Source organism: Haliaeetus leucocephalus, unplaced genomic scaffold (genome assembly GCF_000737465.1).
Source record: "Haliaeetus leucocephalus isolate CR32 unplaced genomic scaffold, Haliaeetus_leucocephalus-4.0 Scaffold135, whole genome shotgun sequence".
Taxonomy (NCBI): domain Eukaryota; kingdom Metazoa; phylum Chordata; class Aves; order Accipitriformes; family Accipitridae; genus Haliaeetus; species Haliaeetus leucocephalus.
Window position 1 is genome coordinate 553,345 of NW_010972571.1, and position 16,976 is coordinate 570,320.

Below are 16,976 nucleotides of genomic sequence, written 5' to 3' on the forward strand. Positions count from 1 at the left end.
TGGCAAGACTAGGAAACATTGCTTGATAAATGTAATAACTCCAAAGCAGTTGTGTAAGATACTCAATGCCACAGAATCCCAGATGAGAAATATGTTTAATTAGCAACCTTCAGTCTGTTTTTAAGAACCACCCCCCCTGCATACACAGTGCACAGCATTATGACTATTTATAATTAATTCTCTCATTCATAATAATAAGCATTAACACCAAACTGCATATTGAGTGCCATTTTGCCTAAGAGCAGACCTCCAGGGCAGAGTTATCCTAGACTTAGAGATGTCAGCGTAATAAGTCCATTAATTTCCTAGTTTATGTGTGTTTATTTTTTGGTTTGATATCAGATAAAGTAAAGTTAGTTTGTTTTACTCGGGGAAGGGGCAGTATAGAAATTACTCTCCCTGTACATTAACCTAAATGTTTGTCAAAAATACAAGGTGCTCCTTTATAAACCCCATATATAAAGGTTTTCACTGAGACAGTCATTCCAAGTAGCATTTTCCAATTATAACGGGAACAAAAACATTCACATCTTTAGATCACCTCTGAAAAAAACCCAAAAGCTGCCATAAATAATAGGACCATGTTCTTTTCCTAACTGTTCTTCTCCTTAAGTTTTGTAAGATGGTACCTTAGGCATATAGATATGTATTTTCTGGAGAATTTAAAATTTAGGAAGATGAAGATCACTGAAACATAACAGGAACAAAAAACTACACACAATGAAGTCTTATTTTCCCATTACACCTCCAAAGAAATTCCAAGGCATGCAGACTTATACAATACTGATGCTACTGCTTTTATTATTCTTCCTTGGCTGGGTAGAATTATGAAGCAATAAGCTAAAATACTGAGTAACAATCAAGACCATGGAATCATCTCAATTGGCTTCTTCCTGAAATTGATAACTAAAACCTAATTCTTCACTGTCATATACAACACACATTGCATGTGTTCAAGGGCATTTTTAGACATTTTCTGAAGTTAAAAGAGGCATGATGTTTTTTGGCTTCTGAACAGGTACAAGATATTCTGCAATGACAAATACAACCTGCAGTTGCATGTGAATTACTTGGAAACAAAGTGGTTAGCCAAAGCTAAGAGACTTTGCCAGTGTCAGCCTAGAACTCTTAATCTGCATTTTCTGTGATTCACCTTCCAATGGTTTATATTGCTCATATTTTAAATGAAGCTTGAGATACAAAGCTCTACTATTTATAATAGCTGTGCTGAAGAAAACAATTCCTACCACTTAATAAAATGAACATCTGATAAAAGGCAATGAAGTACACAACTCTGACAGTACTGCCAGTGCCTTGATCAATAACATGACAACAATAATTATCCACTCCTGGAGTAAGAATGGCAAGGCAAGAATTTGGGGTTTTAGAGATGAAATAGTCTTCTTTTAAAATACAATCCCCAAGGTTGGTGCAATGATCATCTGTTTCAGGTGTGCCTTGTATTAACTACTTACTTTCTATTTAGCATTATTGCAAAAGTTTTCACCCGTGATTAGACTCCTGCTGACTGAGGAACATAGTTCCTTCTTTTTAAAGAACAAAATTACTTACCTTAATTTTTCCAACAAATTGATTTTTGTCACCACAAACACAGGTTTACAAGGCAATGTGAAGTATACTTTTAATGGTTTTCTGGCAGACACACAGATAACCTCAATGCTTACAATGTAAGTATTTTTCCTAGAAATATATAAAAAAACTAAACATAAGGCAATTTTTTTTTTTACTACCACAATAGTAATCAACTGAAATACATACATACCCATATATGCTGCCCAATGTATAGCTCGTCTGTCTTTCTTGTCAAATGCATTAATATTGGCCCCTCTAGACAACAGTAAGCTGACCATCTGAGATAAACAGAAAGAAAAGAAATCCTCTATTCACAATGGAAAACTCTGCTTAAAGTTAGACAAAAGAAAATCATACGAGAACACAAAAATATATGCATTTTCAAACGTTTTAAATGTGGTGGGGTTTTTGAATATTCCATAAGCTTGAAAAAACTGGCTGCCCACCTTGGCAGCAATAATGAAGTGACTGTAAGGAACACAAAACTCTATGTCACCAAAAACATCTCCCAGCTAAATATGGCAAAGCTGTGGAATGTTTGAAATCTAAGGGATTCACTAAAGGCAATCACTAAAGGCAATCACTAAAAGCAAGCCTATTGCCAATTTGTCTCCAATTATCTATCCACAATTACAATGGGCATTTCTCAGTGGTTGTTTTTCAGGGCTTGAAAACTACTGAGTTAGAGTGTATTACATGTATTTCCTCCACATTTCAGTGACAACACATTCCACATGTTCACTATCTACTGAACAGAAAAATATCTTCTTTTTTCCATTTTAAATTTATCTGTTACTAGTTTAACTCCACTTAACTTAGCCAAATTTGCTTCTATCTTAAGAAAGGTGAATGCGTAATAACCTTCCAACTGAATGATGTAACATGTATTTTCTACAACCATTCTGTACACAGATGCATACAAAAGACAAATACAAATACAAAATAGGGGTTGGGATTTTTTGAAGGGATGGGGGAAACGTGATTTTAAACTGAGAAACTAAACATCAGAAATGTGAGGGGCAGAACAATGAGTGGGAAACAAGCTAAGAAAAATAACTCTTACCTCAACATGTCCACTGAAGGCTGCGTGATGCAATGCAGTTCTGCCTGCTCGATCAGACACATTTACATTGCTTAGGAGAGGCACCAAAGCTTCAGCACATTTCACAGCTTTGTTTGCAGCTGCTATATGTAGGGGTGTCTGCCAGTTTTTATCACGAGCATTGACATCCGCTGAATGCTTTAACAACACCTGAACAGCATCCTGAAAGCATTTAAAAAAACCCCAACAAACAAACAAGCCAATTAGTAAAGATTTGAAACGTCAGCCTTAAATCCAAGGACAGTATAATGGAATAGAACTATTTACAATTTGTTCTTTTCAACTGAATCAACCATTTCCAGCTCTTTTATCCAGATCCTTAAGCCGGCTAGCTTGTTTTGTCATCACAACTAGTTTCCAAAGCTCAATAAACCTCCTTAAGATTTCTTCCATTGCTAAGGATTAGTGAAGTACTATGAACTTAGAATGCATTTTCATGAATTTGCCAAGCAAAATTTTTGAACTGTCACAGTCTAGAAATGGCAAAGAGAAGAACACCTTATTAAATGTACATCTAAAGAACTACAGATAAAACAGAGCACGGTCACAAAAAGTTTCAACATATACTGTTGCAAAACTCCTGAAAACCGTTTCAAAATGTTGCACTGAATTCCATCTCACAAAAAGATTATTCATTTCCTTTTGTTAAAAGTACAAGCTGTGAAAATTTGACAAATAAGATCATAATTCTTACAGCAAGATAAACAAATCCCATTAAAATATGTGCACACAATTGGAATGCATAAAAAAAAAATCTGTTGGTGATATCAACATGAAGATGAATACTGCATTTTACATCAACTCTGTGACCTTCCCACAATTCACTAATTGCTTTCAGTGACTTCTTCCAACTCAAATACTGAGCACACAAATAAATGGTTGGCACTTTGAACTTAAAACATGTTACCACAAGTAGTTATTGGAAATTTTGAATTACACTATGGTACCATAGCTAGGTATTATTCTCAGCTATGAGCAAAATGCTAAGTAACACTTGATTCTATTTATTACAATAAATTTTATTTAAAATGTTCAAATTTCTTCTATTGTCAATAAAGAAGAAAATAGGAACAAACATAAAGGTGAAAATACTGCATCACAGGCTTGTAATTTAAATGAGAAATGGAATGGCTCTTCTATTCTCTAAGAAACTTAAGCAGATTTAGTACTTTAAAAATCTAATCAATATTTTGAACTTTTGCCTTTTTTGAACCAAATATTAAGAAAAACCATAATCAGAACAAGGAAATTTTAGAACCGCTATTACCCCTCTTGTAGAAGGAAGCACCATAGTACCAGTATAAAAAGAATGCAGCTTGCATTTTTATGCACATACATATGCATTAATTAATTTCAAGAATTACTGAATCTGCTTAGGGTTTCTCCCCCCCCCCAAAGTACACCAGGCACACAAATACAAAGGCCTGGGGTGTGACCGTCTTGACATGAAGTTGCTTGAACTTCTGCAGTTGACAGCTAAATCCATAATTCCAGCTATTTTGCATGTTTCAATGTCCTTGTTTAATTACAGCTGTCCTTGCTTCAAGAGCAAGTACAGATGTTTTACTGAAATCAGTATCAAGAGTTTTTTCATTACAGCTTTTTTTCATCTAGTGCACAAAGCCCACGTATGTCTGTCAGCTGGAAAACAGTGCCTACACATACCAACCATGTATGTGGGCTCCTATAACTTATTGTACTTATAAATAGAAAATTCTGACGAGAGCCTATCATTACCTTTTGAGTAAATAGTCTGATAGGTTTACATGTGCTGTTCACCTCTGGTTAGTATTTTGTTTAAAATATTCCACATTAAAAAACATATGACCATGGTTGTATTTCTTGAAGTTATCATTTAGGTCCAGTTTGTCTGCAGCACTCCTGCCTGCAAGCATTACTGATACAAGATGCTTTTGCTATCCCTCAGCTCTGAAGAATGCAGCATTTGGTGCTCTGGTCAGCTCCCAAAGCAGCAGCCTAAAAATACCTCAAGAAGAACACACAGCGTTTGAGAATAAGGCACCTTCGAAGATTCGTTTTCAAACACTGTTTTAAATCTCCATGTAACTTAGCTATTAATGCTAGTGATGGAATATTGGAATTTATCCAGGGAATTCAAAAGCAAAAACTGAAACAAGACTTGTTTAGATAGTTCACGGATCAAATACTTGAAGTTCAATGCTTGCCAAAACCAAAATACTCAACTGCATCTTCTCAAACAAAAATTTACACAGAATCTTTAAAAAACCTTTATTTTTTGAGATATAACGAAATGCGCAGTGATTTGACCCAGGATCTCAAAGGAGATAGTTTTGCATAAACTCTTCCACAGAACAAGCTCAGCATTTCTCTGTTTGTTTTGATCTTCTACAGGCATTTAAAATTTTTATTAGGACATCAACAATAGAGGAAGAATAACAAAGTAATTTCTTACATTGCTATATTTTCACAACTGTGTAACTGGTAGACTTCAAAAAACTTTCTATGTATTTCATTTATAACTTTAAAAGTGATTTTCAATACTATCATTAGTCATTAATTGCTTTTTAAAAGAAAGATGTTTGCAGGCTTTATAGAACCATTTATTTCTTCAATGCCTGAACAGACAAGCCTGTAAAAAAAATGAAGAAATGCAAAGATTATGCTGTAAAAGCTGTACTAAATCCTAGTTCATCTCTACTTCCCTCATGCTGAACCCTTCTGGTTACCTTAAGAGAAGTAAGCTGGACTTGAGAACACTGCATGCAGAATCCTCTGCTGGGTAAACAGCAGAGAGCAAGGCTGAGAACTGGAAGTTTACAGTTTTCCCCCTTTCTCCCTACTCAGGCATGTGATATATATACACATACTCTCAACAGGTTAAACAAACTGTTGCAAAAATGTTCTGCAATTCCAAACTTTTGGAATAGTTTCACTTTGTAAAAACCAAACAAAGAACAGAAGGTAATTTGAGATGTCTTATTTTAACACAACGCAGTCAAAAAAAAAAAGCATACCTCACTACAAGATGCCACAGCTCTGTGTAAAGGAGTCAACCATTTGCTGTCTTTGGCATTAACTCTAGCTCCTGTAACAAAAAATAAGAATAACAGAAATTTATAACATATTTACAGAAAGACTTACATATTTTCAACTACAGAGAAAGAACTATTGGAAGATACTTATTTCTAGGCTCATTAATACAGCATGAAGCCAAAAATGGAAAGGAGTCTTTCCTCCAGCTGAAGTCCACCCTTTGAAGAAAGTCTTTTAACACTGCACCCATAATGCTCTTCCATCAAAGCGTACTCATCTTTTTACACTAGGTAATCCTTTATAATCCTCTGCACTTCCAAAGGCACATAAAATACTATTGGGTAAGAAAGACTGAGTCCTTGCCTTCATTCAGCAACAAAAATCTCACTTCCCCACTACAGTTGAAATTCTCTATTAAAGTAGAGGAAGAGGCTACATTTATGCCCCATGCCTCCAGTTTCCTTGTGGTTGGTGAGTCTGATGCATAGGTGTATAGAAGATGCTGCTTCTTCTACTGGGAATTTGGGAATGAATCTTCCCTACTCCACCAGGTCACCTAGCCCATTTCAGGACCTCCCTTCATGAGCTAGACTGCAACAACCACACCTCTCTGCTTCTAAAAGCATACCTGAGAAACAGCTGTCCCCACCCCAAGAAAAAAAGGTCACACAAACTTCTATAAGGGACACAAGCCTGGGTTTGGATTTTAATTTTTTTCTTAATAATAAAAGGAAAGAAGGATTTGGGAATTTTTTTTTTTCCTGAAGGAAACAACTGAACTACATTCTAACTTCCAGTAAACTTCAACAAAGAAGAAAACTTAATGATTAAGCTTAATTATTTAATTTCTTACTGATATATACACACACATATGTATACATTCATATATGTGTGTATAGATATACACACATATATAACCTTATAGGTTTTTTATACCTTGAGTGGAAATTTAGCCATCTTTATTTGAAAACTGCTAAGATTTTACAGAGATATGATAGCTTAGACAAAATGTTATGTTTTTGAAAAAATAGTTTGGAAATACTGTTGGAAAGTGTTCAAAGAGCAATATATGATATCACACAGTAGTATTAATGCTACATGGTCAGAGCTTAACTTCTCAGGCTAAAGTAATATTGTTATGTCAGAAGCAACTTTAATTTTTTCTATGCAAAGAACAGAAAAGCATAAAAGGCCAGTAAGACACAAAATGTCAAACAGGCTGCGGGTCAGGATACTCAGCTGAGAGACAAGAGTGTTTTGATCCAAGTCTCCCAGACCCACACCAGCAAAGAAGTCTCTCCCAGTCCAGCTGAACAACCTGACCAAGAAACTTAGCAGTCTGTACAAAATTGTGGTTGATTATGATAAGCAAACCAAAGATTTATTTGACAATTCTCTGAGTTAATTAGTTTCTAGTCAATCCATCCTTTTCAGGCTTAAGAACACAACATGGAAGCTGATGCTGGATCCAAATTCCCACTTTGACCCTAGGTCTTCCAAGCACCGGACAAAGCCTGACATCTGATTGCTGGCTACAATTTCAGGGATTTTCCTCTTTTCTTATCCAAATTTCAGAAGCCTTAGGTGTCATCCTATTTTCCAAGTTCAAAAGTTTTTGAAAAATAAGTTTGAAGGAATAGGAAGAAAGTTCAAGTCCATTTGAAAAAAGCCCTCACAATCTAACAAAAATTTGAGACGTAATCTTACCATAAATATCTGCTTTTGTCAACCATCATAAGGATGTAGTGTACTGCTGCACCATATCATGTACCATAACATAATGTACTGTATCAAATTCTGCACAGAACTCAAAAAAAAAGAATTCGAGGATTCTAAAAGTCACCAGAAATGTCTTAGGATTTTTGGTAATCCTTCCCAAAAGACAATAACCTGAATGATCAGTGAGAATGACATCAATATATTTCAGATATATCTATAATTCTTGACTGTCTTCCAGGTTATTGTTAGCCACACCTTGTTTTTAGCAGATGAGACAAAAGCTTGGTAATCCAAGCTCCACCTGACTTCACATCTACAGCCAACAAATAAGGAATGAAGATTTTCAAAGTCTAACTGACTTCTCTTTCTAATCTTAGGATACAAATGTCTTTGAAGTGGTTTAAAGGAACTAAGGGAGTTACTAGGTCACTAATCACCATCCTGATTTTCCTCAGGAAAACGCATTTGCAGATTTGATGTTAGGTCAGATCCACCCAGGTGATGATGCCCAAGACAGGAGAAGCTCCATGCCCAGCCAAAGGGGAGAAATGCACATTTCCACTCCAAGTAAGTAGCAGTTACCTAAGCTCTAGTGAAAACGTGCTTGGAGTCCAAGCCCTGTTTGTGGGTTCAGCTAAGTCGTTCACCGACATTTCTGGTACTTTAACACACAGCCTAAAAATTGCATCAGAAGAGGGCAGGAATAAATTCAAAAAGATACTGTACAAAAGGTTTTCCTAGTTGTTAAGTTAATCGGACTTGCTAGGGCTAAAGGAAAACAATATCTGAAAGCATTTGCTGTTTCTGGTAAGAAAGAAAATCAGCATTAGCCAAAGAAACACCTAAGGAAATTTGAAGCTACATCTAAAAGTAACATGGTCCTCTCAAAAGAACAAAATCAACACAACAACATCTGTTCCCCACCCCATAAGTGATCTTCCACCTAAAGAAGCAAGAAAGCCTAGGTCGAGTACATCCCATAGTTAAATTAGTGTAACATGTAGACACTAAAATAAGTTTAACTGTTCAAATGAACAAAAAATTTGTATATTCTCTGACAAAGGAGAAAACCACAGTTGACTTTTGACAAAAGATCTAAATCTCTAATGGACTTACTTAAGAAGGAACCACCAAGCTTATTTTTACCCCCAACAACAAACAACTCTTAAAGGAGTTCCAAAACTGTTAGATTGAAAGACAAAGTTTTAAAGTAATAATCAGAATAAGTGTACTACCAAAAAAAAATGCATATGAACTATTAATGTGGGAATCAGGAGATCTATAGCTCTAGATATGTTAACATAATATTTTAAATTAACATAGATACTTCCCCCTTAAATTTCACCAAGAAGACATGCTGCCAAGAATGATTTAAGTTTCATAAAACAGCTTCTTCAAACAGCCTTGTATCTGAGGATATAATCCCCCTCTAGGCTGTTCTTTACTCTCCAGAACATGATTTGGGAAAATGTTACTGTTCCTCGCTCCCCTCCTTCAGATGCTGTCCATGAGACCTAAAGCTCCCTCAAACCTATCATACTCCTACTATGCAACTGTGAGGAAGTTTACAGCCTTCATCCTCTGCAGTAAAGCTCTACTCCAGATCATTTCAAATAAATGTTAGAAAATATATTACACCTTTACTGAATATCTTTTGCTTAAAGATGACTTCCTTTGTGGTTTGCTTAAAGACAGTTTGAACACATGTATGCATATAATTCACTGTACGACACTGCCGATGCAATTATTATCTCTGTGAAGCTCAATCTGTTGACATGTTAACCAGGGCATTTCTCACATTTCAAATGCCAGTTGTGCAGCAGTTTGCTCTTTCAAAACACAGTGCAGGGTACCTCAATCCCCAATCTGTAAAAACAAAAAAAACAAACTAAAAAAAAACCCCACCACACTGGATCTTCTAGACTTCAGGGGCCTGGTCTTAATATGTTTATTAAAACTGCTCAAATATTTCATTTTTTTAATGTAAAATTCTTATAGTTCAATTCTTTTAATACCATAGAGCTTGCAGGAAAGGGATCTGGGGGCTTGCCAGAGATTCCAAATACAATACTGCAATGCAAATACCCATCGTCTTTGCTTCAACTTAAGAACTGATCATGTAAACGACACTTCCCTAAAATTGCACCTTCCAAACAAACCAACTAATTTTTCAATGTTAGTGCACTATACCTAAATATTAAACAAGATCTTCCCTTTCATCACTAACTTTGCTAGTAGAGCCTAGTAAGTTTACACATCTAGGCAAATATGAAAGCAGGATTTTTGCTCTAAAAAACGAAAATAAACAAACAAAAAAAGGCAGGGGGGGAGGGAAGAAGTATTACATATTTTTCTTCCCTCCTCCCTGAATCGTACATTTCATTTTGCAAAGTTGGATTCACAAGACTGACAATTAGAAAGACATGTTTTATTTAATAAACCCAGTACAGAAGCTACTGAAAAACTCAGTGATGCTTACTTTTAGCAAATTTATGTTCCAAGAGACACATTTTCCAATTTGATACATGCACTGATTTACAGAATGATCCTGGAAGCTTTAATTATATCAGTCAATATCTGGCAATTGCACATTTAAATGTGCTATTAGCCACCAATACCTGGACATATGTTTCTGCAGTCCAGTTGGTACTTCATTGGTGTCAATATCCTTACAGTTGAGTAAGAGCAAGCATCTCGACCATGTCTTGCAGAGACAGGCAATTAATGACTGGACAGGAAATGCTGCAAGGAACAGTCACACACCTCCTCGTTCATCCATGAAGTGCCATATAACTCTATACAGCCATGTCTCAGCACATCACCTCTGTGTTCCCCTCATAAGAACTTTTGCTGTGACTCTCTTCTGCATCTCTGCATCAGAACTCTTCCTATTTGCAAATGTCCTTGGAAGACTAGTGAATGCAGCAGCTACATTACTTACACGTCATTAGTTGGAAATAGATTCAGAAAAGAAATACAACAGAACTGACAAGACATTTTCATCTTCGATCACAGTACTGACTTAAGTACTGAATTGTCTTCCACTGTTCTGTTTGCAGTCTGTATTTTTAGACTGTTAAGGGCAGTATTTTCCTTTGTTACTGTACAAGATGTGCTAGCAATTGAACAATATCATAATATAAGCAAATAAAGCAGAAGTGTTTTTATTCACGTACACAATACAGACACCTAACGTTCAGTATTTGAAGCTCCAAAATGTTTATTTAGGAGTAAAACAAGTAAGAAAGATCTTCAGATTGCATTTTAAAAAGCTAACAAATTTTGTCTTGACAACTAGTATACTGAACTAATTTTAGGAATGATCTTTCCAGAAATTAGAAAGATCCCAGGTATAAATCACTAAGAATAACCAGCAGTCCTACTGTAGTTAGATTCTATTCAATTATTTTTCTAAGGGCTAATACTAGGTTCAGAAGTTTTTCCTTTTTAAATGACCCACACTTTTTATCCAGAGATGATGACCATGGAAGTACTGAAAGTGGCAAGCAGAAATTCCCAGACTACCCTGGGGAATGAACAGATGAAGAAAACTTTTCCTTAGATAGAAAAATATGTGAACATTCAGGAGGAGATACAAAAGAAGTTTGTAAAGTAAAAAAGGATTTGAGATATGAATTGGAGCAATCAGTCATAAAAATCTAGGGTAATTTCCTATTGAAAACATGAATACTTAGAAAACTGTTGCTGCAAAAATAATGCTTAAGACCTTATTGAGAGAAAGTTTCTTCCTATTTATAAGCTAAATGCATAGTGGAGGTTCTACAGAATAGTGAAAAAAAATCTGAGAGGAACAGGACTGGAGTATCTGTTGACCAGCCACAATAATGATTCAACAACAGTCTTTCTTTTTACTGGTTGGAAAAAAACAAGCACACATGGGAATACACCGGCCACAAAAGGGAGGGAAACCACAATCAAGTCAAAGCCATCCTCCAGAACTTCACTGCCTTGTCAATATAAGAAGTCCATTTCCTTACAGAACTTCATAGTTTCTGCCACATCTCAGCCACCACCTCCTCAAGCTTCAGAGAGCAACACAAGGTTCTCAGACTCCTTGAGCTACTGAATGCTTCTACCTTTTCCTAAGTCAGCTTCATTTTCTCTTTCAAAGAGAATCAGAGCTAACTTTCTTCCAAGCAACTGACTGTTACTGCTGCCAGAGGGAAGTTAAGACTGCTCAAAAAAGAAAAAATGGCAGCCAACATCATTGTCAAAAGAAGAGGAAGCAGCCAAAAGATACAACCAGTGTAAAAGGAGCCCCTGTGAAATGCCTTTGGCCTGTGGGTACATCTGCAATCCAAACAAAGGGAGCTTCATGTGGCTGGTATTTTTGCAGCCATAGCCTTTCGACAGCTGAGCTGTGTGACTGTCATTGCATGGACTTTTAATACTTGCATAGCTTCAGAATTAGATGAAAGAAATGCAGGTAGAGTGGAGTAATGTTGGAGGGTCTTTACTATGCTCCAAAAACTGTTATTACTGTAACAATAGTTTTCCAGCGTCAGCACGATTCTTACATTTTCCAGCTGACCCAGAAGAAAGCACAACAAAAACTTGTAGGCTGCCAAACCTTAATAAGATTGAGTTTGACCATGCACTCATGTATGCTGAGCTCCATGCAATGAAAATTTTGGATTAAACAAACATAAATATGTTGTGTTAGTATTTAAGTATCAATGCAATATAGTAACTAAATCTGTTCAAAAGAGAACAGATAAATCAGATGTTTATTTTCATGAAGTGTGTTGATTTCAGTGAAAGCAATAATAGTCTGCACAGTACTTTTAAAATATAAATAAATAAATCATAAAGAAAGCAAGATGCCTCCCCACAACAGCTCACATGCAGGACTCAGCTGAAAGAAGGGCTTGATTTTTTTTCTTTTCTTTAATCAGGACTTCTTGGGAAGAACAAAAATTTGGACATTTAATTATTTTACTTTTCTACTTCTCAGTAGTTTGCCATCAAGTATTTACACAATTAAAGTCAGTGCAATTATGCAAAGTAGACAGATGTATTTGTGCACCAGGATGCAGGGTTGTACACACATCATAAAAATAAAACTGTGATGGATGTTATGACACTTCACGGGGTAATACAAAAAAGAAAATGCTTCTAAAATTATGATTCTCAAGTGACTAAAATACAAACTTTTGTTCCATTACAACCATAAACAACCATCTTTATGTTTCTTTTTTATTTACTGTTCACCTCCTTACCTAACAAATTTAGGAATGCTAAATGCTTATCCAGTTACAATCTAACAGGGAGAGATGATTTGAATATTTAGACTTCCACGGACCATAGTCATATGAGAGTTTGCTGGCAAGACGTTCACATCCTCAGGGGACAAGTTTATTAGTAAGTTCAGTGAAGCACTGTCTCAAGATAAAAAACAAAAGGCAATCTAAATGTCCAGGCCCAAACTGGTGTCACTGAAGGAATTTTCTTTGCTGTTCAGAGTCTGTATTGAAACCATCACCTTCAGGTCCCTTGCCCAGGTTTGGTGGGAAAACATCTCAAGAATTCAAAAACTAAGTTAAGTACGCTTGTAAGACAAAACCTATTCCCCAGAACATGCAATATGGGTTGCTTAGGTCTACAGCAAAGTAATGTAAAGGTATTGTAACAGCAACGTATGATCCAAAATACGTACTTGAAAGCAATGTAGATCTCCTGGAGGGGGATGCAAAAGACATTCCAATCAAATTAAAAAACTATGTCTAGGTAACATATGATACACACTTTAACTAAGAATAAAGAACAGTGAGAAAGAATCGGGTAAGAGCCACTGAGGACTGGAAAGATCAACACTGACTTCGGTAATTTTGAGCTCCAGTTTGAAGAAAGAATAAAAGAGTCAAAGCAAACAGTCTTCACAGGACAGCTTGCACAACAGGAAAACTGTAAAGTGGTTCCTAGTAACATTCCAGTAAAACTACATTAGAGGACATTACAAGTTGCAAAGCCAAGCTCTCATAAGGTGAGAAATGCTAGGTTGAAAGCAGTCTACACTACTTAATTCAATCCCTTGTGCAAATATATTACAATCCATCAATTAAAGAAAGCCACATACAAAATCTTTACATGCAACTTTACTGCACAGAGGAAACCGTTGAATAAATAACATTTCTGAAAAAACAAACTATTTTCTCATTGTTCAAAAGGAGGTCTTGCAACACAGCAAGTGTTCTTCAAACCTTGCTGTGGTAACAGATGTTCTTTATTTGCTCCCTAATGCTCATCTATTATGACAAAAATGTAACATTATACATCTGTCTCAAAGGAGAGATTTGATTTCCAGCTGAAACACAACAGATGCATTTTCTGTATCTTTATGAAATGGAGAGAATAAATACACTTAACCTCTGTTCTCTATCTTCCAATTAAGAGAGTTAAAAGAAAAATCTTGGCTTGTTCATTTTGAGACACCTAGACATGACTTCTCAGAGTAGCTGGAGCAGCACTTCAGATACAGCTGCGAGCACTCACACTTCACAAACCACAAAGATTTCAAGCGCAGCATTCAGAAATGAAGACGACTAAATTGGTGACTACTTTTTAAAGAGTCTGGTTTAAGCTGCTTGCCTAAAACCACAGCTTGCAAGGAGATAATATACAGATTAGTGCTCAAGAGCAGCACAGCCTTTCAAACTGAACAGCCTTAACACGAAGACAGCACTTTCTCATCCTGCAATTAATGCCCCTCTTCATTCACTTGCAAATGCATCAACAACTGGCATCTGTGCCTCCTTCACTGTACCACCCTGATTCATTCCCAGCGCAGCCCCTCCCTGTGAAATTCATGAGACTGTGCTTCTACAGCAAGGCACAAACACGTAATTGAAGTCCACAGCATAGCCCATGAGCACAGCAAGGTTAGACTGATATTGCCTATACATTCCACAGCTTTTGAAGCTTTTGATTTTGCAACTATTTAACGTGTTGTTTTGTGTAAGTAACATTTATTTAATGAAAATCAAGATTTATCAGAGACCTATCAATGCCTCCCAGCCTTCCTGACCAATCTGCACACACAGCAGCAATCCACCACCTCTCCTCCACGCAACAGCTCAACTTTGGACTATTTGTACAGCCATAATTTTTAGTTCTTCACTTCCCTCCTTTGTTATCCAATTTTTCTTGCACTCACCCCCAGGCTATGTGCCCAAATAGCATGACTAACCTTTCCTCTCCTACTGCCATCCTCCAGTCAGGATCTTGTTTCATTAATATCTGAACTAGAATCTCCCTCCTTCCATAAGCCTCTTGCCCGAGAAAGAGAGACTTTCTTCAGTCACAGTTCTGGTAACTGAACTCTCTTCACCCAAAACAGTCAGAAGCTTCACTCCCAGAAGTAGCTGACTACAACTTTGCAAAGTTTGTAACATGGTTAGTTGTTTTGAGTTTTTGTTTGGTTTTGTTTTAATCGCTGTGAAAACCCAAACAAAAAGAAATATCCTTGCCAAATCCAAGATCCCTTTTCAGAAGAAAAAGGTCATTATATATTTCCAAGTCACCAGAACTTGTTTTTTTTCCTTGATGGGGAAAACCAGCATCTTCTCAGCAACACAGGTGAACTTTTCTTGACAGATTATCGCTACATATTTCAATGAAAAATATATGCATCAAATATATCAAATATGATATTAATTAATCATAAGTATATATAGTTATATAGAGAGCATACATATAATATATATAGTGAGAAGATTGTATCTTGCTAAATCATAACAAATTAAATTGTGCCTGGCAATTTCAATTGGAAGTCTGGAAGTGACTCCTACAATCTTAAAAGTGACATTTCCTCAAAACATACTTTGTTATTAAAGGTTCATGGGGAGAGTGGTAAAGGGTCATGGAAATAGCCAGCTTTGCACAGGTAAAGTGTGACATTAAGCAGACTGATGATTGAAGTAGTTCTAAGGGACTGCTGATGAATTAAAATTAAAACTTGTATCTCAATAATGAAGTTCTGCTTTCAGGTTTTTGGTTTAGTTTCTTGTTTTCCTACCCTTTTTTGTTTGTTTGTTTAAAAATCGACGTATACTGTTTTACAGAACTTGCACTTTGTCTTAGTACAAATAAATAGAAAAAAAAGACAAGAGATTTTAAAATTTTCAGCTGATCCTAATTATATTCTGTGCATTTAAGCCAACAGCAAAGGATACTTAAAAAAGAATATAACCAACTCCGGATGTTATCTTCTATGTTCAACTTTAATTGTTTTTCTGAAGGCCATTTCAGAACAAAAGCAATGCTGCTAACATCTACCTATAACATATACCCTATTGCTTCTTTAAACTAGAGTTAAACTACCTAAAGCTGATCAAGCTACAAATAAAAACAGCCATAACTGAGAAAGCTTTCTACAAAGAAATATTTTAAAGCAGAACTACACAGTATTATAACATTGATAAGTCTGGAACCCAAAATTTCTGTACAAACATCTTTAATTTCTAGTACATTAAATATCTCAGTAAAAGCTACACAGACTAAGATGTACATAAATATTTCTTTGGATGTGCATAGAGTTATTTTTTTTCCATTAACAGGAACAGAACATACCAGATAAAATAAGTAGTTCAATAATTTCTGCATCTCCCAGATAGGCAGCAGCATGTAAAGGGGTCCTTTTCTCATTATCCTGTGGTAAGAGGGGGGAAAAGAGGTTTTATTTAAAATAAAAAGTATGTTTTAGCATTCTGTATGAGTTATGAAAAAACACTGCATAAGAGTGCATCTTCCAAATATTGTACACTTTATATTTTAGAAAACATAATTACTCTAAAGACGTTAGTCACATTTACTAAGACAAGCATGCTTCTCCCTAAGGAACTCCTAATACCTACATACTCAACTAGTATTTTCGTGACATACACAGATTGACAGATGCTCATCACATCTTTAGATTAACCCATCAGTTAGAAATCACCATTCACTTGTCTCCAGAGACAGGAACTTGAAGCTGTCCTATACAGTTAAAAATGGTGTGTCATATGCAACAATTACCGAAAAACATTTTCTTTGGAAAGTTTGAATTTAGTTTCAGCAGTTATTTTTTAAATAGAAAAGAAGCTGGAGTGAGTAGGGGCAAAAATACTGAAATCCATTTTCAACTGTTTTGTTTATTGTAAATAAGCAAGAAGGTAGAGAGGCAATTTATTTTGTAGAAAACACTCTGGAGGATGCAAGTAAGACCCAGCACTTTTGATTAGTTCAGGCTGACCTAAGGTCCTTTTGAAGGTACAAGTAAGAGAACTTAGCCATACACAATATGTACTGATGAAGATTCACTTTTGAAAGACTAGCACAAAATATTTCTTCACTCTTTCAGGATCAGTGCCAATTTCCCTGCACGAGTTTATAGCTTAATCAGAAAAATAAGATCACTTTCACATCACAGTGAGTGATAAAAATGAACAAGAACCAACCAGTTTGCTCTCTGAGGGAAGGCTGCTGGGAAATCAGAAGAGACAGATCATCAGTCGGGATCCTGGTTCTGGCCTAAGCTCTGCTTAGATGT

At 35.9% G+C, this 16,976-nt stretch overlaps 1 protein-coding gene across 4 annotated transcripts in view; it reads right to left on the reverse strand.

The window, feature by feature from the left end:
• Window positions 1-16,976, reverse strand: part of ANKRD28 (ankyrin repeat domain 28) — a 125,620-nt gene that overhangs the window by 42,014 nt on the left and 66,630 nt on the right. For all 4 annotated transcript variants that reach the window (XR_775533.1, XM_010585884.1, XM_010585883.1 and 1 more), the window contains exons 3-6: window positions 16,019-16,097; window positions 5,692-5,762; window positions 2,657-2,857; window positions 1,784-1,871 (exon numbers count right to left, since the gene is read on the reverse strand). Coding sequence is in view for 3 of the 4 variants with exons in the window: in XM_010585885.1 (XP_010584187.1) it covers window positions 1,784-1,871; window positions 2,657-2,857; window positions 5,692-5,762; window positions 16,019-16,097 (439 nt within the window). In the remaining variant the exon portion in view is untranslated. The remainder of the gene's footprint in view (window positions 1-1,783; window positions 1,872-2,656; window positions 2,858-5,691; window positions 5,763-16,018; window positions 16,098-16,976) is intronic.